Here is a 21,555-nt window from a genome sequence, read left to right as displayed (position 1 = left end):
CCTAACATTCTAAAAAGTAGCAGTAAAATATTTAGAGGAAAAAAAGTGTTAAGCATTAATACAGATCAGAAATCATTTCCAAATCACAGCTGGTATTTTAGGCTTTTGCCTAATAATTAGGTCTTACTAAGAAAGAACAGGCAGAAACAGGCTAAAGAAGGACGGAATCCCAATGCAGATGAAACCTTACCAAAGAAATTATGGTCTTAAAGCCCATGCATTCCATGTAAAGCAAAAACAAAGAACAAGAAATGTTTTATGTAAGAAACAGCATGAAAATAGATTATTAATCTGTAAAGTTTTATGCATGATATGAAATACACCTGGAATCACAGTGTTATGACTTAATGCATAATGATGTGCAAAAGATAGAAATTAAGATGATTTCCTCCATTCATAAGGATGCTCTCTGACATGTTATACCTAAAAAAAAATGCTTTACCAATTCTTTTGTGCAATGAAACTGAATAGTTGGATTGAAAATCCCACATCAATAATATAAAGTTTCCTTCAAAGTGTCACCTCTGAAATAATAATCAGTTATTACTTTACAGAATCCTTTTAATAATTTAATGAGGACTGTAAGGCAGAGTATTCAATGCAAGATTCAATGCAATGATCTTTAGGGAGAAGAAAATTATTTAATTTGCTACTTATAAGAAACTGAAGAAGTAAACCAACACACTAGGGAAGGTATCTCAAAAAAGTTACAAAAACAAAAAGGCAAAACAAAGCAAAGACCCACCATTCACTTCTCCTAAGGTAATGTTGAAAAACTACATACAATGGAAGAAATATTATTCATATAACCCAGCTATAAAGGAAGTCCTAAGAAAACTATATAAGGAAAAGGAGTTAACGTGTCCCTTGATTTTTTTAAAAGGTAGTATTTCAAATGACTTAAAAGATAATTTAAAACCAACGTAGGAATGCTAAAAATTGTATGCTCACATATGAACTCATACTCTGTATTATAATTATCTCAAATATTCTCAAAGATCAGTGTACTTCTACCATGAAGAACTAAATATCACACAGTAGCTTATTTAATCATCTATGTATTCTCCAAAAGGTGAAAATAAAGACAAACTAAAAAACGTTTCCAAATTCCAATTCCAAAATGAATTTTGGCAAGATATGCTGAAATATTTCCCTTTGACTAACGTTAACTTTCAATAAAGCTATACAGTCAGAAGAAATAGGTTTAGATTGGTTGAAAGAAGCTTATGTAATGACTATGTTTGCCATAAACTCTCAAGCATGTAAGGGAGATAAGCATAAAAGCTGAAAATATATGGAAGGCAAAAAAAAAAAAAAAAAAAGTTGAGCAGAAAAAAATGATGAGAAAGCATTGCATGAGAATAGCAGCCAGGAAGACCTTGCTTAAAAAGCAGTAATAGTAAAGTATTTAAAAGCATACACACCAGAATATTCCCCTGGGTAAGCAGCCCAAGAGAAAAATGAATGAGAATCACAATTAGATTGTTTTCAGAAAGCAAGATCTCTGCTCATTTATTTCAATGAGAGGAGACAATAAAATTTAAAAGACGTAGAGAAACAATTAAATACAATAAAGTGTAAATATTATAAATAAGAGAAAATTTTGAAATATGTATTCTATGGGAATCGTATCTGATAATGTAGGTTCTAAAGTTTACACACTCTCAGTGAAGAATTCTCTCAAAATCTCGTGTATAAATTTCATATATATGTCAATAGGATTGTCCAAAATTTTCATTTTGAAATGTATTGATAAAAACTAACTCATAACTATAAGAAAAACATAACTTGGAGGTAGCCCCATTTCTATTCAAGGTTTCAACCAAACATAAACTTAGGTCTGACATATTTGGAAACTTTAACTATTAAAAACATGCAAAAAACTGCCTGGGAGATTTTAAAGTCACAGAAGTCTCATTTGGATTTTAGCATCAACCCTCAAGCTAGGTTCATAGTTGAGCTTCCAAATTATCTGTCAATCCCTTGAGAAAGTATGCACAATTTTATCTACCTATACATGCATTTTTTCAAAAGTACACTGCTTTCTTACAAATTCTCCCATAAAGGAGTTTTAATCCTCAAAGGTGAAGAATCACAGAATTAGAGGGGAAATAAAACCATTAGAACTATTTAGCAATCCATTCACTTAATTGCTGTGCTATGGTCCTAAAAACTCAATAGAAAGCAACAGACAAAGCTGTCTTGGCCACACTGAGCTCAGAGCCTACCCAGAGAGGTGAGTACATACAAAATTACAGTAAAGTATAAAGAGTGGCACAGTAAAAAAAATGAGTGCCATGAGGATACATTTCAGGGACAACTAAGCTTTAACTAGGGGATCAAGGCAGAATTCCAATAGGAGGATATGCCATTTAAGCAAAGGCAAGGAGATTTATAAAGAGATATGCAGTTTTTGTTTTTGTTTTTTTAAAGAAAAGAGAGCAAACAAGCCTTGATGATTGCTTCTGAGAGAAGAGGGAGATTCAGAATGGAGAACTCAGTGGATGGTGAGGCATTCACAGAGACAGTACCTGCTGGACTAACAGCCCTGAACAGAATAATGAACATAATGAGCTGAGCTGTAGGCACATCAAATGCAAAGCCCTACAAATCACCTTAGAGGTGTCTCCTGGGCTGTTTCAAAATAACAGTCTGGGGCTCTAGAAAAAGATGCTGAAAGGAGATAAACACTGCGAAGCTATTTTCCATGAAAGCCTAGAAACAAGGGCAAATAAGATTTCCCAAACAAAGAAGCGGGCCTGGGATACTGATATCCTCAAAGATGGGCAGAGGGAAGAGGATCTGCAAAGACTGAAAAAGAATAGTCAGAGGCAGAAAAGTCTGTTATCACAGAAATCCAGCAAAGATGGTGTTAAAGACAAATGTTATCTGAGAAGTCCTGTGAAAGAACAGAGGAGGAACGCTGGATATAGTAAACAAAGCTGTTTCACTACATGTGAGTGTGGGGAAGAATGCCCATATAGAGTACAGGGGGATGAGATGCAAGTGGGAAAGGGGAAATCCTGACAGTTAAAAGCAGCTACACTTTCAAGAAGTTTACTTTGTTCGACCATGTATCACAAGCATCTAGAATAGTGTCAGACACATAGCAGATACCTCCTCGGTATTGCTGCATAAAGGTGTGACCAGAAATGGAAGGAAAGGGAGTGACAGGGTAGGAAGGGACTGAAGACAGAGGTGCAGAGGAGGGCAGTACTTTCATTCTTAAGTGGAAAAGATTCGAACATGTTTAAATGACAAAAAAAAGAAGTAAAGATAGTGAAGTTGAAAATATAGAAAGATAATCAAGAGAAAGAAAATCCCAATAGGAGGATGTATGCCTTCCAAGTTCTAGAGTGTGGCTGTGGGGAGTACATGACTAAAGTGAATGGGAAAAGGATCAGTGAAAATAAGAAAGTCAAGAGATAAGGACAAATGGGGGGTGGGGAGGGCTTTACCTCTTTTATATAATTGAAAGCAGAAAAAATAATCTAAGAGTGGAGTATATGCATAATGATTTCAAAAATGTATATCCTCAAACAAGAGAAGAGTTTTACAAAAATATATTACAGTAACATAGTAATCAAGAAAATGAACAGAGTTACAGAAATGTATTTATCAACCCGAGGTCAATTAAAGAACTTTGGGAAATGATTTTGTTGGTTTCACTATCTTCCATTTCCTCAACCACTATCATAAAATTGTACAGAAGAGAAGCCAGGGAACAACTAAGTGCCTTGGAAATTTCATTTACCATCTTTGACCAAAAGGTATTCACGCAGGACTAAGTCATTACACTTAAGGTGATATAGTAAAAACTTCTAATCTGGAACATTCTTGAGATAAATATATCAATATCTACAAAAGGAAAAAGACACTAGTTTACACTCTATTTCTTATTTTCAAAGTAGAAAGAAAACCAGAGTATTCTGCTTTTAACCTACTCATGGCTAATGGAATTTTTCAGAAAACACAAGATTTTAAAAGACCACAATTATTTCTAAGTACTCTGTGCTTCTTAACTCTTTACAAAAAGGAAAGTCTGGGATCACCAACCTCAAAAATTATATTATTCAATACTGGAATATGAAGTAGCAGAATATACAAACCGAATTAAAAAGGATGCAGGAATTTTGGGGAGGGGCTATATTGATTCTGGTGATTACACAACTCCATGCTTTTGTTAAAGGTCAAAAAATTCACCATAAAGAGTTATTTTAAAAAAATAAGAGTAATTTTTTTACTGTACATAAATTTGAATATAAATTTAAATACTTAAAAATTCTTCTTTCCAGCATTCTTTGCACCTACCGTTCAAATATGCCAAGGGACTCAGTTTCATAAAAGGAACTTTTCATTCATAATTTAATGTTAACTAAAGTTAAAGTGTAAATTTAAAAATGGAGTGTTCCTTAAGAATTAATCTTTACCCCTCCTTGAGAAATGCAAACTCATTCAATTGCCTCCAGTACTTAACTTACACTTTAATGGTGGGAGTTTATGTCTAATTCAGGAAGTTTTATTTATAATAAACTTTCAATCTCTCTTACTAGATAGACTGTGAGTTCCATTTAGACAGAACTTGTGTTTCCTTCAAAATATACTTCAAACTTTCGAGAACATAATGGCAATCAATAAATTTAACACAAAATAATGCAAGGAATCCCACTCCACAGTCACAAAAATTGACAAAAAGCACCTTTTGAGAACACTGTAGTCTGTATTATAATTACACTAACAGATACATAATAGATACATAAATTTCTTCAAGGCTGGTATCTATTCCAAAGGCAAGGGTTTTTAATGCCATAAGGCTTTCAAATCTCTGTAAGATCTTAAGTTATAAAAAGATACGCCAAAGCTAACTGACATAAGTCAAAATCATGTAATTATTGTTCAAAGAGACTTCAGAGACCACCTAAAGCAGGAGTCTATACATTCTTTCTGTAAAGGGTCAGATGGTAAATATTTTTAGTCTTTGTAAGCCAAAGGATCTCTGTAACAGATAACTTAACTCTGCTGTTATGTGCAAAAGCAACTACAGACAATAAGTAAATGAATGAGAGTGGCTGTGTTCCAATAAAGCTTTATTCATACACACAGAGATGCGCTGGGTGTGGACCCATGAGCTACACAGTTAGCTCAACTCCTGAACTTGAATCCAGCTCCTTCATTTTATACATAAAGAAACTAAGGGCAGGAGAGGTTAAGCTCTTTGGCAAAGGTCACCAGATAAATAACGGAAGAGCCAAATGCAGTATTCTTTTCAAACCAGATGTTCTTCAACAACGCAAACGCTAAAATGATTACCTTCCCCATATAGCTAAAACAGAATATTCTGTGAAATCTCAGAAAAAAACAAGTATTACGTTTTCTTTTTAAATTAAAGTCAACAGAATTTAAAGAACTCTATAAGCCAGGAACTACCTATCTATCAATCTACGCATCTACACATCCACACATCTGGATGCACACACACACACACACCCAGATATATATCACTGTGCTCCTTATGTGTAATACAGTTCTTGGACTATAGCACGTGTTCAATAAAATGTGCTGTATGAATTTCAAAATAAAAGTGCAATTCAACGAGAAAGCTATCCATATATAAAGATGCTTTCATTTACAACTTTTATGAGCTCAAAGAATACATTCCTATTAATTACCTGAAAGTGTAATAACTGTGTGCTACTCATCAGTTAGGGACATTTTAAAGGAATTTTTATTAAATCATTTAAAAAATATATTTCTAAAACAGTATACTTCTTCAGATAAGCTATCGTACCTAGTAAATCTGCTCCTTCATCCACATCTCCAATTAGGCCTGAGCCCGCTGAAGACAGTTCTTCAAAGAGAGATTCTGTATTACGATCAAAAGCTTTGTTTTCTATGCCTTTGGTGGGAGTGCTGTGCAACAGAAACAACACAACCAAATCAACATATATTACAGACTTTATCAACAGTGTAAAGTGAATACAATAGGCAAATAATTGTCCACTTATTATTTACATTTAATACAAAATATAATTTTAAAAGATTTCTAAAAGGTTTCCTACGGAATTCCCATTAAACTCCACAGAAAGAATTGCTGAAGAAAATACAGAATGTTTATTTTTTTAATCATATCCCAGTAAACACAAACAATAAATGACAGCTAACAGAGCACAACTCTGCCTTGTATCAGACATTATATAAGCACTTTACCTAGATTTCCTTACTGAATCCTCCCACCTACTCTAGAAAGGAGGTACTATTATCCCAATTTTATAGAATAGGAAAGTAAAGAGATGAAGGAATTTCTCAAGATCATCCAGCAAATGAGAGAAAGAGGAAGGATTCAAACCCAGACAGCCAAGCTTCAGAACCATGATATTAACTAACTGCCATGTTTTATGTTGTCTGAATATAAAATGGCATGGGCATTTTATTTTTAAGGGCAATTATAGTATCTGTTAAAATTCAGAATACAAATACCCTCTGATTCAAGAATTCACTGTCAAAAAAATCCTACAAAAATCCTGTCCTAAGAAAGTAATTACGAGGGGCAGCTGGGTGGCTCAGTGGGTTAAGCCCTCTGCCTTAGGCTCAGGTCATAATCCCAGGGTCCTGGGATTGAGCCCCGCATCAGGCTCTCTGCTCAGCAGGGAGCCTGCTTCCCCCTCTCCCTCTGCCTGCCTCTTGCCTACTTATGATCTCTCTCTCTGTCAAATAAAAAAATAAAATCTTAAAAAAAAAAAAAGAAAGTAATTACGAATGTAAAAGGATGGTCCAAGCAGCATTCTTATAGTAGCTAAAAGCTGAAATGACCTTAATGATCATTAATAGGTCAGAGATAAGTTATCGATATACATAAATGTTAAAGACTTTATAGTTAAAAACTAAAGAAACCCATTATAAAGAGGTGTTTTTTAAAAAAGCAAGGGGATGCCTGCGTAGCTCAGTGGATTAAATGTCTCCCTTCTGCTCCAATCATGGTCCCAGGGTCCTAGGATCAAGTGGCATTTCAGGCTCTTTGCTTACCAGGGAGCCTGCTTCTCCCTCTGCCTGCCTCTCCCCCTGCTTGTGCACTCTCTCTCACTCTCTCTCTCTGACAAATTAATAAATAATAAAAAGCAAGTTACAACACAGTGTATATAAGCCCTTTACAGCATAGAATATGCAAAGAAATGGGGAAATGTGTATGTTCGTGCTTTAATGTTATATTAATAGAAAAAAGTTGGGGTGCTGGGTGGTGCAGTTGGTTAAGTGTCTGACTCTTGGTTTTGGCTCAGGTCATGATCTCAGGGTCATGGGATGGAGCCCCATGTTGGGTTCTGTGCTCAGCATGGAGTCTGCTTAGGGTTCTCTCTCCCTCTGCCCTTGCCCCCCTGGCTTTCTCTCTAAAATAATAAATAAATCTTAAAAAAAAAAAAAAAAGTTTGCACAGGACTTCCAGTTAAACTTGGTGGACTAAACATAGTCATTTTCCACCTATAGAACATAGGGAATAGAAAAAGAAATTGCAGCAGATGGAATGTGAACAAAACTGTGTAAGATGGAAAATAGGCAAACAGGAGAAAGTGATTTGACTAATCAGAAAAAGCTGAAACCTAAGCCACTAGCGTTTAGGGAGGAACTCAGCATGCTGCCAGAACCTCTGAAAGGGCCAGGCACTGAAGGAACCAGCAATCTACAGAAAGATGCATGCAAGGGAGAACATAAAACAGAAGGCTGGGATGAAAGACAGCAGAAGAAGCAGTATGAGTGAGATCCAGTCCTCCAGAACACAGACCTCCCTCCCCACAGCATTGCTCCCTAAACAATGGATGCCATATTTACATGTTAAAAGCTGGAAACCAGAGAATCAGCATCAATTACTTCAGTTCCAGCAAAACAGCCACGGAGCACAAGACCTTTAAAGGAGGCCTTTATTATAAAATAAAGAGTCCAAAAACAAATGCACTAAGACAGAAGCACTCAGAGCAAAAAGGAGACAACTCAAACAACAGAAAAAAAAGTACAACAACAACAACTAATTTTTTTCAGACTAAACACTGTATCCACAAAAGAAGAGCAGGATGTTATAAAGAGTAATCTTAAAAACGTTTAGGGGGAAAAAAAAATCAATGAGGGTTGAAAGATAAAGTTGAAGAAATAATATGAAAGTTATCACATATAAGTTACCACATATAAGATACAAAAGAAGATCTCTACGTCAAGCACACAATCAATTAATTTTTTTAAAGATTTTATTTATTTATTTAAAGAGAGAGAGAGAAAGAGAGAGAGCATGAGAGTGGAGGTCAAAGGGAGAAGCAGACTCTCCATGTAGCTGGGAGCCCAAAACAGGGCTCGATCCCAAGACTCCGGGACCATGACATGAGCTGAAGGCAGTTGCTCAACCAGCTAAGCCACCCAGGCACCCCATCAATGAATTTTTAAAGGGGAGGGGCACATGAGGGATAAAGTGAAGATTCTAAAAGCTTCCAGAGAAAATAAACAAAAAAGCAAGAATCCAAATGTCAACTCTCAAAACTCAACATGATAATGAAGCAATGTCTTCACAATTCTGAAGGAAAACTTCTGAATATTTTCCAACCTAGAATTTCTGTTAGCCACTCAGCACCAAGTCTGAGATTCTCTCTCCCTCTCTGCCCCTCCCACTTGTGCTCTCTCTCTAAAATAAATAAATCTTAAAAAAGAAGCACCAGCAGCAAGATGGCCAGGGATCCTGGAAACAGAAGATACAACAGAGACAGAGGTGACGCGAATTCCCAGTGTGATAGTGAGGTCAAACGCCAGGACCAGAGCCCATGACAGCCTGGGCTGGAAGATGCGAACAGAAGACCCCAGGATAGAGGGTGCCAGGAAGCTGGCTTTGCATTTGGCCATTTTGAGAGTGTTCACATTTATGATTCGCAAGGTACCTCTCCTTGAACTAGCAATAGGTATGCAGAAGCCTAAGCAAACAAAACAAAACAAAAATCCACCAGGTTTTACTAATTCCAGAAAAACAAAGTTGCACAAGACAGGAAATATAATCATAGCATATTCTGTGGCTAACCTGTGATCAGTATCTATATAGTAATAATGATTTAAACAATGAATGTTAATGTAACAAAAACTGACAATTATATTGAGAGGATAAAAGGAAGGATGGTGGTTTAAGGAGCTGAACCCTTGTCATCTTTCACTATAAGGTCCACAGCTAGTATCACAGCATTTATAAAACCAGAGCTCCTCATCTGACCCACAGAATACAGAAAAGGATCTAAGTGACAATCTTCTCAATGCTACATGCACAAGAGTGCAGCTAATTCATTATACAGAAGGCGGCTTTGGGCATTAAGGCATAATTTTCTCACAGAATCCCAGCTGTGAACAGAAGGAGCAAGGAAAAGCAGCACAAGGATGTGACTTAGATACCTGAGGAAAAATAGCAAAAGAGAACTAAGATGTGGCCACCGCCACCACCACATCCACAGTCATGGGGAAGCACGAATTCTCCGTGGACATGACTCATGAAGACCACTCTAAGGTGGTCAGTCAGGGGCTCAACAAGCTGGCAGGAGTCGAGTTTGACAAGGACCTGCCCAACAAGAAGGCCTGCATCAGCTCTGAGAGTGTGGACACTCTGCTGGAGACCCTGGAGAAAGAGGAAAGGCTGTCTCTAACCTTGGCCCAAAGTAGCCAAGGCCTGGACCCCTGGGCCTAAGATGGACCAAAGGGGGTAGAACGCTGACCCTCTCCTGCCCTCCAGACAGACCTGGGGCCTGGCAGTCCTGCTCCGGGACGGGTGTTCCTGCAGACACCCACCTTTAGCCTGCTGGCCCTCCCCGGCATCCCTGCAGTGAAGTTGAGCCACTTTTGTTGAGAAAAAAAAAAGAGAGAACGAAGAAGTGAGACACTGCCTCTTGAGAGTAGGACTAAGGGGTGGGTAGGAGCAAGGGACTACTACTGCCCTTCATATTTTGGATTATTACCACTTGACCGTACTATTAAACATGCATTAGTCTAATAAAATTTATTTTTTCATTTTTAAAGAGGCTTAGGAAAGGACAGATGAAAAGCAAATTTCACTTCTTACACTCTGCATTGTTTTCCTTTTTTTTTTTTTTTTTAAAGAGAGAGAGTGCACGTGCAAGTGGTGTGAGAGGGGGAGAGAGGTGGGGAGAGGGAGCGAGAACATCCCAAGCAGGCTCCACACCCAGAGCAGAGACTGACATAGGGCTCATGGCTCAACGCGGGGCTCTGATCTTACAGGCCCTGAGATCATGACCTGAGGCAAAATCAAGAGTCAGACACTTAGCCAACTGTGCCACCCAGGTGCCCCTGAGTTGTTTACATTTGTAAATAAATAATAAAAAATATTTTCACAGGACAAGACCTTTGGAATCAGAGAGTCCTAGACTGAATGGCAGCTCTACTTGCTGATTAGGTTATGTTTGCCAAGTTATTACATATTTCTGAGCTTCCTTACCTGTAAAATGGGGATGAAGACATTGACTTCATAAGGTTGTAATTAAAATTATATTACATGATGATGACAATAATACTACCTAACATTTATTAAACTGGGCCCTTTGCCAATGATTTAACATACCTTGATTGATTTAATCATAATCATCTGAGGTATTATCACATTTCCTTTTTATGAACGAGAAAATACATGTCAGATTCAAATCCAAGGCAGTATTTGAACCCACACAGTCTTACTCTAGGTTCATGCTTTTAACCACAACTGTAGGGATCAATAAATGGCATGTATTTTTATAGTCACTGTTATTAAAGGATAAATGTTATGGAAGAAATTAAAAGAAATGCAGTAGCTCCTGCGTGAAATTCCTGAACATCCATATGCTTTAGAATACCTTGATTAAGATGATAGGTAACAATTCTCTTCCCAACACTCAACAGGCTCACCATGTAATGAAACTAATTTCTTCCAATAATGAGATCATTACAGTTTGATCTTTTTTTGTTTGGCTTTTTTGAATAGGCTCCACACCCAACATGGGGCTTGAACTCACAATCCTAAAATTAAGAGTCAACTGCTCTACTGACTGAGCCAGCCAGGCATCTTGAAACCATTACAGTTTTGAAGTGAGTACATATGCTTCTTCCTGATCTGGTGGAAGGAACAAAGGTTGCTCAAATTGTTACTTCTCCTACTCCTGTTTCTATGTTTCCTCAAATTCCAAAAAGTATTGGTTACATCTTGGCTGTCTTCTTCCCCTATCCTTCCATATGCTCCTAATCCCTGATGCTGCAAAGGCAACATTTCACCATAAAACATTTCCACCACGTACAATGTCCAGTTTCAAATATGGAAACTAGAATATAATACTGTATTTCTTCAGCAAAACATTCGAATGCCCTTTTTTTCTGGCAAGTGACCAGAGAATAACAGTATGCTTCTGGGAGAGGGGAAAGAAAGGATAAAAATGTCTTCATCTAAAGAGAAAAAAAAAAAAAGTCTTCATCTGACATTGACAGTACCTTGAGCCTTTATATCCACTGAGATCCTTGTCCATATCCAACTCAGGAGTGGATTCAATGATTGCTTGAACTTCTGACTTCTCTTCATTTTCAGCAGAGCCTTGGGAAAAGGACAAGATGACATAAATAATGCATGTATCACATACTGACCCTACTATGAAAATCCTGTTGCTTCAATGGTTATAAATACATCATTTGATCATAAAATAATTTTAAGGATCGGGTTCTAGGAAACATGGGGTTAGACAAGATATCATATATTCAATAAACAGTGAATATCAAAAACTGACAAATAACCAAAGTTTTTACTTGTATTTCTTGGGACACAGTCCATTTTATCCCAGGGCAGAACTCCTTGTTTGTTTATTTACTAATTTAGGTGTGAAATACAGAGAAATTAAAGATGAAGACTACTGTCCTACCTTTCAGGCTCTTCATTCCCCGAGCTCCCCAAATCTGTCTCTCAAAAACTTTGATCATCATCCCTTTTAAGCTTACTTATAATTCAGTATGATTTTACAAATCTAAAGCAGTAACACCCCTAAGATGTATCTTTTCACACCCACATGATCTTTACCAGAAAGTAAAGAAGTAGCATCACCTACCTGTTGATACATTTCTAGTTTCTTGGGCTACCTGTACTTCAATATGCTTGCTTATCTCTGATTTATTTGGTGTATCTGCAACCTTTACAAATCCTTCATTATCTTCCTTTAAGGGAGTATCAGTAGGAAGTGTGGCCACATCTGACGCAGCTGTTGATGCTGGAGTAGTAGCTTTAGATCCTCCTTGGCTAACATCAGAAAGTTCATCCTACAAATAAAAAGAATTATTGAGGCAGGTTGCGCCTGGTTGGCTCAGTCAGTTAAGCGGCCAACTCTTGATCTCAGCTCAGGTCTTGATCTCAGGGTTTTGAGTTCAAGCCCTGTGTTGGGCTCTCTGCTGGGCATGGAGCTTATTTAAAAAAAAAAAAAAATCATGGGGAAATCTTTAAATGATTAATTTGTTTTAAACCATTTTCTTAAATGGGTTAAGAAAAAAACTTGCAGAGAAAAAAAATTCTATTAAAAAACTCTAACAGAGGCTCCTGGGTGACTCAGTTAGTTTAGCATCTGCCTTCAGCTCAGGTGATGATCTCAGGATCTTGGGATAGAGCCCCAAGTTGGGCTCCCTGATCAGCAGGGAAATCAGCTTCTCCCTCTCCCTCTGCCCCTCCCAACACCACTCACTCTCATTGTCTCTCTCTCAAAAAATAAAATCTTAAAAAACAAAACAAAACCAAAAAACAACAAAACAGCAGTGAATAAGAAGATTCTGAATCTCCCTAGAGATTCAGAGTTTTGTGCACAGAAACATCCTGCATTCAGCTCATCTGAAATACTGTTAAAAGGGCAGATTCTAAGCCCAACTCCAATCTTTAGGCAGGGAGACCAAGTAATCTGCATTTTAAAAAGAAATCCAGGTGATTTATATACTCATCAAAATTGATAATTACTACTCTAGGGTCCACAAATAGTCTTTAGGAAGGACACGTTCAGACTGAATTTTATGCAAAAATTTGTGGAGAATGCACTTTTCTGGAGGAAAAAAATCTACAACTTCTATCAGGTTTTTAAAGAGGTTTAAGGCCCCCAAATAATTAAAAACAGTTGTCCAAAAACTGAATTGCTAGGTGGCATATCTGAAACTAATGTAACATTGTGTGTCGATTATACTTCAGTAACAGGGGGTGGGGGAGGAGATTTTTAAAAAATACCACCCCCCCCCCGCCAAAAGAGGGGCACCTGGTGGGCTCAGTTGGTGGAGTATGTGACTCTTGATCTCAGGGTCATAAGCTCAGGCCCCATGCTGGGCATAGAGCTTACTTAAAAAGAAAAACAAACACAGTTGTGCAATGGCTACTGATAATGAGGTAGTTCTTTTAGAGCAAAGTACCCAGGTATTTAAAAAAATAAATAAATAAAAGAAAAGAACCTAGGGCAACTGGGTGGCTCTGTAGGTTAAGTGTCCAGCTCTTGGTTTTGGCTCCGGTCATGATCTCAGGTTCGTGAGATAGAGCTCTGTGTTGAGCTCTGTGCTAAAAGTGGAGTCTGGGATTCTCTCTCCCTCTCCCCCTCAAATAAATCTTAAAAAAAAAAAAAAAGAGAGAGAGAACCTGACAAAAAGTTTACAAGTAGGAGGAGGAGGAGCAAGAAGAAGAATTAGGGTAAATTAGTGAGTTTACCATTCACTAACTGTTCGACCTTGGGTAAGTTACATATTCTTTCTGTATCTATTTCTTATTTGTAAAATAGAGATAAGGTACCTAATTAATAGATTATAAATTATTCTACATAAAGACTCTACAAAGTGTTCACACATACTGAGTGTTCAAAATGTTAGCAACTGGGACTCCTGGGTGTCTCAGTCAGTTAAGCATCAGCTTCAGCTCAGATCATCATCTCAGTGTTCTGGGGACCCACATCAGGCTCCCTGATCAGTGGGGAATCCTGCTTCTCCCTCTCCCTCCTCCCTCTGCTTGTTCTCTCTCTCAAATAAATAAAATAAATGAAAAACAAGAGCTTCGCAATTATTATATAGCAAATAAAACAATACGTTATGCACAACTGAGAATTTTGAAATGCATGCTTTTGACCTAAAGCAAAAAGAATATATAAATGTATTAAGTTATGCTACTATGGTGGAGGATGATTTTTAGTGACTTTTATTTCCCTCTTCAAAATTTTATTTAACTTTTAAAGCACATTGTTAAAAATGTTACAGCTATAAAAATAATGAAACAGAATCCATACCATTAAAAAAAAAAACACTATACCAATCAAAATTACATACATAATCTAAGCTTTATATTATGCTATCTGGGGGCACCTGGGTGGCTCAGTGGGTTAAGCCTCTGCCTTCGGCTCAGGTCATGATCTCAGGGTCCTGGAATCGAGCCCCGCACTGGGCTCTCTGCTCCGCGGGGAGCCTGCTTCCCCCTCTCTCTTTGCCTGCCTCCCTGCCTACTTGTGATTCCTCTCTTTCTGTCAAATAAATTTTAAAAATCTTAAAAAAAAAAAAGGAAATTCTATATTATGCTATCTGAGGAATTTGTCTTAGGTCCTGAGAAGTCACAGGAGTGTTCAAATTAAAATTAAAATTTTAAATTCTATTCAAGTATAAGAAAACATTTTCAGCATGCAGTCAACTACCTGTGCTATGGTGGAAAGAAATGACAATGAAAGCAACCACACTTGGGGAGTTTTATCACTAAAACACTTAGCTTTATAACATTAAAACATTTTCATGTTTCGTCTCCATTCATTTACTATCATGAATTTTGATGGAGCACAAATTTCACTACCAAGAGTGGCTGAATGTGGGACGCCTGGGTGGCTCAGTGGGTTAAGCCTCTGCCTTCAGCTCAGGTCATGGTCTCAGGGTCCTAGGATCGAGCCCCGCATCGGGCTCTCTGCTAAGTGGGGAACCTGCTTCCCCCTCTCTCTTTGCCTGCCTCCCTGCCTACTTGTGATTTCTCTCTCTCTGTCAAATAAATTTTAAAAATCTTTAAAAAAAAAAAAAAAGAGTGGCTGAATGAATACAAAACCAATTACCAGATGAGAATGCAGGGTGACATGAATTATATATTTGCTGTGGCAAATCAAGAGCTCTTCATCCAGAAGATGTGATTGAGAGAGAGAGTGAGCGATAATGGAATATTACTCAGCCATGAAAAAGAATGAAAACTTGCCATCTGCAACAAGAATGGAGCTACAGAGTGTTATACTAAGTGAAATAAGCCAGTGAGAGAAAGACAAATACCATGATTTCACTCATACGTGGAATTTAAGAAACAAAACAAATGAGCAAAGGAAGAAAAAAAAAGAGAGAGAGAGAGACAAATCAAGAAGCAGCCTCTTAACTATACAGAACAAATAGTTACCAGAGGGAGGGTGGGTAGAGGTATGGGTGAGTAGATGGAAGGATATTAAAGAGTACGTTTATCCTGAGGAGCGCTGAGTAATATACAGAACTGCTGAATCACTATATCGTACATCTGAAACTAAAAGAACACTGTATGCTAACTGGAATTAAAATTTAAAAAAAAAAGACTTTTTTATCCCTTCAACAGTGCCCCACAGCCCACTCTTCAACCCTATCCCAGAATCTGAGGGTTGTTTTTTTCTTGTTTGTCTATCTGTAAATGATGAGAGGTACAGAATGTCACAGAATGTGAATGCCATACCAGCATGAGTTACCCACTGAAGAGGCTGAGTATCCTGGCCCTACTGACGAGCCTGAGCTCTAACACATGGTTAGAATCCAAGTGTTTGCCAAAGACCTCCATCCTAGAAAATTCCTGCTATTCTCAACTTCTGAGTTTATATTATACTTGGACTTGAAAAAACTGGTCAGCAACCAATTATTTTATTGCTCATATCATTTTAAGAAACACACATATCCACAACCGATAATGATCCATTTACCAAAAAAAAATCTCCCCTGAGATTTTGAATCTATCAAAGGAAAAATAAAATAGTATACTCATGTTAGCATATGATACTTACCTAAAATGAATTTTCAGTGGCATGGGAAAGTCCTTATATGTTAAATTGGAAAATATATATATACTTTTAAAGAAATAAAATGTATATATGACATCATTTATAACAGCAAAAAACTGCAAACAACTTAAATGCTCCAAAATAGGAGATTAAGCAAACTACTTACAGATCCATAGAAGAGAACAGTATGCAGCAATTAAAAACTGTGCTGCAGAAGATTATTTACTGAAATGGAAAATACTCAAAATATTTTGCAAAGACGCTGGGGATTAAAACAATTCAGTATGGGGGTGCCTGGGTGACTAGTCAGCTAAGCGCCTGCCTTTGGCTCAGGTCATGATCCCAAGGTCCTGGGATCGAGCCTCACGTCAGGCTCCCGGCTCAGCAGGAAACCTGCTTCTCCCTTTCCCTCTGCCACTCCCCCTGCTTGTGCTCTTGCTTTCTGTCAAGTAAATAAATAAAATCTTTTAAAAAATAAAAAATAGTAGTAATAATTTGAGGTCCCTTTTTTTTTTTTTTTTTTTTTTAAGTAAGCTCTATGCTGGGGTGCTTGGGTGGTTCAATTAAGTGTCTGATTTCAGCTCAGGTCATGATCTTAGGGTCCTAGGATCGAGGCCCACATCAGGCTCCCCGCTCAATGGGGATCTGCTTCTCCCTCTCCCCCTGCCCCCAACAAGCTCATGCTAAAATCTTTAAAAATAAATAAATAAAGAATAGAGTACACTCTGTGCCAAACATAAGGCTTGAACTCATGACTGTGCGATCAAGTCACACGCTCCACTGACTGAGCCAGCGAGGTGTGTCCCTTCAAGTCTATCTTGTACTTGTCATTTGTCTCTCAAGTAAAAGTCAAGAAGAGAAATGATTTCCTCTTCCTCCCTATCACCCCACCCCCAATGTCTAGTTATTTCAACCTTAAAAAAAAAATTGCTTAGTGGGGCACGTGGATGGCTCAATGGGTTACGTGGCTGCCCTCAGCTCATGACACTGCAGTCCTGGGATCAAGCCCCATGTCCAGTGGGCTCCCTGCTCCGTGGGGATTCTGCATCTCCCTCTCCCACTGTCCTGCCCTCTGCTCCTTCTCTTTCTCTCTCTCTCACTCTTTCTTTCTCAAATAAATAAAATCTTTAAACAAATTTACTTAGTAATTAAACAGTTCACAACATAAAAAGTTTGACAAAAAGTCTTCCTCCCCAAATGCATCTGTGGATCTGGGAGTACCAAATAAAGCAAACAAGAGAGCTGAACCTAAACCAGGAAAAGGACTGGGCCATCTTAGGGATTCTAAAGGTTTGGGACTACAAGGAAGTGGTAAATTAGGATCTGCTTAGAAGAAAATTTTAAATTTGTCATGGGCTATCCAAGTAACATGAGATTTATTTATCTGTAACTTACCTTTTATAGTTTTACCATATAAAAATATTTTATACTCATTAAAATAGCTCACTGTGTGGGTTGTACTTCTGTATCTCAGGGAGAGCTGAGGAGAGAAAAGCTCTGAAATTGAAAACCATTTTCAAAAGAGGCATTTCTCGTTGGTCTCCCAGGCAGTGGTGACATAATCCTCCAAGATTAGTAGGAAAGGACTGACATGACAAGCCTCTGCTACAGTGTTTGGTTGGAGGCACCGTATTGTTATATGGAAGAAATTATGTCATTCTGTCACTAACAATGCCTCCAACTTAGAAAGAATGAAGACAGACAAATCTAAACGTTAATCTTTTAAAAGATAAAGTATATCACGTTTAGTCTCAACAGTAAGCTTATAAAATACCAAGTGCAAAATAACAGAAAATTCTTGGGGCACTTGGGTGGCTCAGGTGGTTAAGCATCTGCCTTGGGCTCAGGTCATGGACCCAGAGTCCTGGGATCAAGTCCCCCCACCCCCAGAATCCCTGCTCAACGGGGAGCCTGCTTCTCTGTCTCCCTCCACCCCTCCTCCCGCTCATGCTCTTTCTCTCAAATAAATAAGAGTAAAAAAGAAAAGAAAGATGGTAAATTTTATTCTGTATGAACTTACTACACACAAAAAAAGAAAATAGGTATCATTACTTTTAGCTTCACTTGAGATACTATGGTGAAAGCTATCTGGCCTTTGTGCCATTTTCTTACTGGTTTTATATATCAGGCTAAAAGTCTATAATCCTTTACAAAATATTTTCAGTTTTTCCATTCATCAAATGCCTCCCTCGTGTGCTCAGTCCTGCACAGAATATTTATGTCATGTGTTAGTCAGCATTGCCCTGTAACTATTTATGTTCTGAGAGACCGTAAGTTTAACTAAAAAAGAAATTATCTATGGACAACTTAGAAATGGGGGGAGTGGTACCTTGAGGTGGCTCAGTCGGTTTAGCATCTGTCTCTCGGTTTCGGCTCAGGTCATGTATCTCTGGGGTTGTGAGATCGAGCCCCACACTGGGCTCCACACTCAGCATGGGGTCTGCTTGTGATTCTCTCTCCCTCTCCCTTTGCCCCTCCTCTCACTCTTGCATGAGCACACTCTCTCTTGATCAATAAAATCTTGACAGAAGTAAAGAAAGGCTCTAGTGTAGAGTTTTCCTAAGTAGCCTGCCTGCCTTCATTTGAAATAAGCTAAATAAAGGGGCAAGCAACTCTATTATATAAGCCTGTTTTTTTTTTATTCAAAGATTTTAAGCCTAATGAAAGAAAAGACAAAATTACAAAAACCAGCCCCATGCATCCCCACTCTAACATTTATCACCTTATATTTTAATTTTTATGTTTACATTTCTTTCCCCACAAGTAAAAGTAAAATGTCTGAAGCAGTGGTTAAGCTCTTTTGATTTACAACTCTATGGCATAACAGAACCACAAAATTCTATGTGTACATATATTTTCTGGAAAGTTTCATTAACTATGATTCCTAAAGGACTTTGTGACCCAAAGAAACACTAAGAACCCTAATTCTAGACACAATTAGATGAAATAAATCTAGATGTTAATTATACTGTAGGTTTGAGAAAAATTCTGATTATTAAAGGAGAGGTATGAATGTCCTAACCCTGAGGGTATTTTTGAAGAAAGGGGACACTTTCACTGTCACAGATCAGCTGAAGGGTTTCCATGGACTTGGGTGGGCAGGAGACCTCACCCACAGTGAGTGGGGAAAAAGACTTGTTTTTATATCCCTAATGCCCAGGGTATCAAGCCTGACATGAAGAAGGCTCACAACAGATGTTTGCTGACTAAAGCTGAACAGTGCCCTCACTGAAGCTTAAGAAATCTGTTCAACCAGGGAGATAGCCTACAGTATAATGACACACTGGGGCTGTCTCCAGGATACGTACAAGTTATGTACATTATGTCCTGAGGAAGATATTTGTGCAAATTTGTGCAAGGGTATTTGTGTGTCCCCTACCTAAAGCTGGATAGATGGAAACAGGCTGAATTTTCATAGGATTTACTTATATTTTCTCTCCTTTATTTTATTGTTAAAGATTTTATTTGACAGAGAGAGAGAGCATGCATGTGTATAAGCAGGGGGAACAACAGGCAGAGGGAGAGGGAGAAGCACTCCCCGCTGAGCATGAAGCCCAACATGGGGCTCCATTCCAGGACCCAGGGATCATGACCAGCTGACTGAGAGGCACCCCCCTCTCCTTTATTTTAAAATGCTGTCTTTAGGGAAGGAGTAATTTATAGATTACAGTAAAGAACTAGCAACCACCACAGAAACAATGTTCTCTTGTATTTCAGTGAAAAACATCAGTAGTCTTTCAAACTGAGCACTAGATGTCTTACTAATAGCAGCTGAATAAGTAACCAATAGTTAATTGAGTTTCTACACTTTTTGTACGGTGAGTTGAAACACCATTCTCACCTCCTGTTCTATAGCCTTCAGCGGTTCAGGACTCCTGCTGACCTGGAAAGAAGGAAAGAATATACAAGAGAAAACAAGATCCTGTATTTACTAGGTGTTAGCATATTTCTAAGTATCTTTGGCTTGCTCTAGCTCTCAGGATAATAAGATCTTTGAAATCTACTATGTTAAAATGAGGGTTTGGGGGGTTTGTTTTGATTTGGCTTAAAAACATCTCCTTCAAGCTCCTCAAAAAGTTGAAAATAGAGCTACTCTATGACCCAGCAATCACACTACTGGGTATTTACACTAAAGATACAAATGTAGTGATCCGAAGGAACACCTGAACCCCAATGTTCATAGCAGCAATGTCCATAATAGCCAAACTATGGCAAGAGCCCAGATGTCCAACACCGGATAAATGGACAGAGAAGATGTGGGGTGTGTGTGTGTATGTGTGTGCGTGTGTATATATATAGACACACACATACACACACAATGGTATACTACTTAGGCAACAAAAAATGAAATCTTGTCATTTGCAATGATGTGGATGCAACTAGAGGGTATTATGCTAAGTGAGGTAAGTCAGAGAAAGACAAATTACCATATGGTTTCATACGGTTTCACGGTATGTGGAATTTAAGAAACAAAATAGAGGAGTATGGGGGAAGGGAGAGAAAAATAAAGTAAGATGAAATCAGAGAGACAAACGACAAGAGACTCTTAATCATAGGAAACAAACTGAGAATTACTAGAGGGGAGAGGGTGGAGGATGGGGTAACTGGGTGATGGACTTTAAGGAGGACATGGGATATAATAAGCACTGGGTATTATGTAAGACTGATGAATCACTGACCTCTACCTCTGAAACTAATAATACACTATATGTTAATTAACAGACTTTAAGTTTTTAAGAAAGTACAAGACACACACAAGAAATAAGTTTAAGAGATATGGTTCAGGGGCCACATGTCTCTTTTTTTTTTTTTTTAAGATTTTATTTATTTATTTGACACAGAGAGAGAGACAGTGAGAGAGGGAACACAAGCAGGGGGAGTGGGAGAGGGAGAAGCAAGCTTCCTGCAGAGCAGGGAGACCGATGCAGGGCTCCATCCCAGGACCCTGGGATGGTGACCTAAGCCGAAGGCAGATGCTTAACAACTGAGCCACCCAGGTGGCCCCCCCGCCCTTTTTAAATACTTTAGTTATTTATTTGTCAGAGAGAGAGAGAGAGTCCATGCACAAGCAGGGGGAGCACCAGAGGGAGAGGGAGAAACGGTCTCCCTGTTGAGCAGGGAGTCTGATGCAGGACTCCATTCCAGGACACTGGGATGACGACCTGAGCCACCCAGGCGCCCTGAGACAAATGTTTCTCTTAAAACACAAAGCAACCAGAAGCTCTAAATATTCTTGGTCTGGAAACTCATCAAAGTCTTCTTGAAAGATTAAAATATGGCTGTGGGCTCTCTGTTAATTCTCTCAAAAAGCCACAGATAAGCAAGGCATGATTCACTTTATAGAAACTAGACCGCCTCTCAAGGTTTGTTTATATGATCTCTGCTTCTGGGTTATCATCATCTTTAACCCTTCTCAACTATTCAATTTATCAAAAGCTGGTGGGGGGACTGGGTGGCTCGCTCTCTCTATGAAAATGGAAAGACTGCAAACACACATTTTTTCATGAAAAACAAAAAGCAAGCAGTATAG

At 38.2% G+C, this 21,555-nt stretch overlaps 1 protein-coding gene and 1 pseudogene across 7 annotated transcripts in view; one reads left to right on the top strand and one right to left on the bottom strand.

Moving 5' to 3' along the window:
- SPAG9 (sperm associated antigen 9) overlaps window positions 1-21,555 on the bottom strand; it is a gene marked incomplete at its 5' end in the record, with an annotated part of 139,796 nt that overhangs the window by 39,947 nt on the left and 78,294 nt on the right. For 5 of the 6 annotated variants that reach the window (XM_080826253.1, XM_080826254.1, XM_080826255.1 and 2 more), the window contains 3 exons: window positions 5,789-5,910; window positions 11,482-11,581; window positions 12,087-12,294. In XM_080826253.1, coding sequence (XP_080682379.1) covers window positions 5,789-5,910; window positions 11,482-11,581; window positions 12,087-12,294 — 430 coding nt within the window. Of the gene's footprint in view, window positions 1-5,788; window positions 5,911-11,481; window positions 11,582-12,086; window positions 12,295-19,866; window positions 19,909-21,555 lie in introns of all 6 variants that reach the window. The other variant, XM_080826256.1, reaches the window with a different exon arrangement.
- LOC308357592 (copper transport protein ATOX1-like) lies at window positions 9,470-9,672 on the top strand (annotated as a pseudogene). Its single transcript has one exon. The product of its transcript is annotated as a copper transport protein ATOX1-like (transcript).

This window comes from Martes martes, assembly GCF_963455335.1.
Source record: "Martes martes genome assembly, chromosome: 16".
Lineage (NCBI taxonomy): Eukaryota > Metazoa > Chordata > Mammalia > Carnivora > Mustelidae > Martes > Martes martes.
This window is presented reverse-complemented; position numbering and strand designations above follow the sequence as displayed.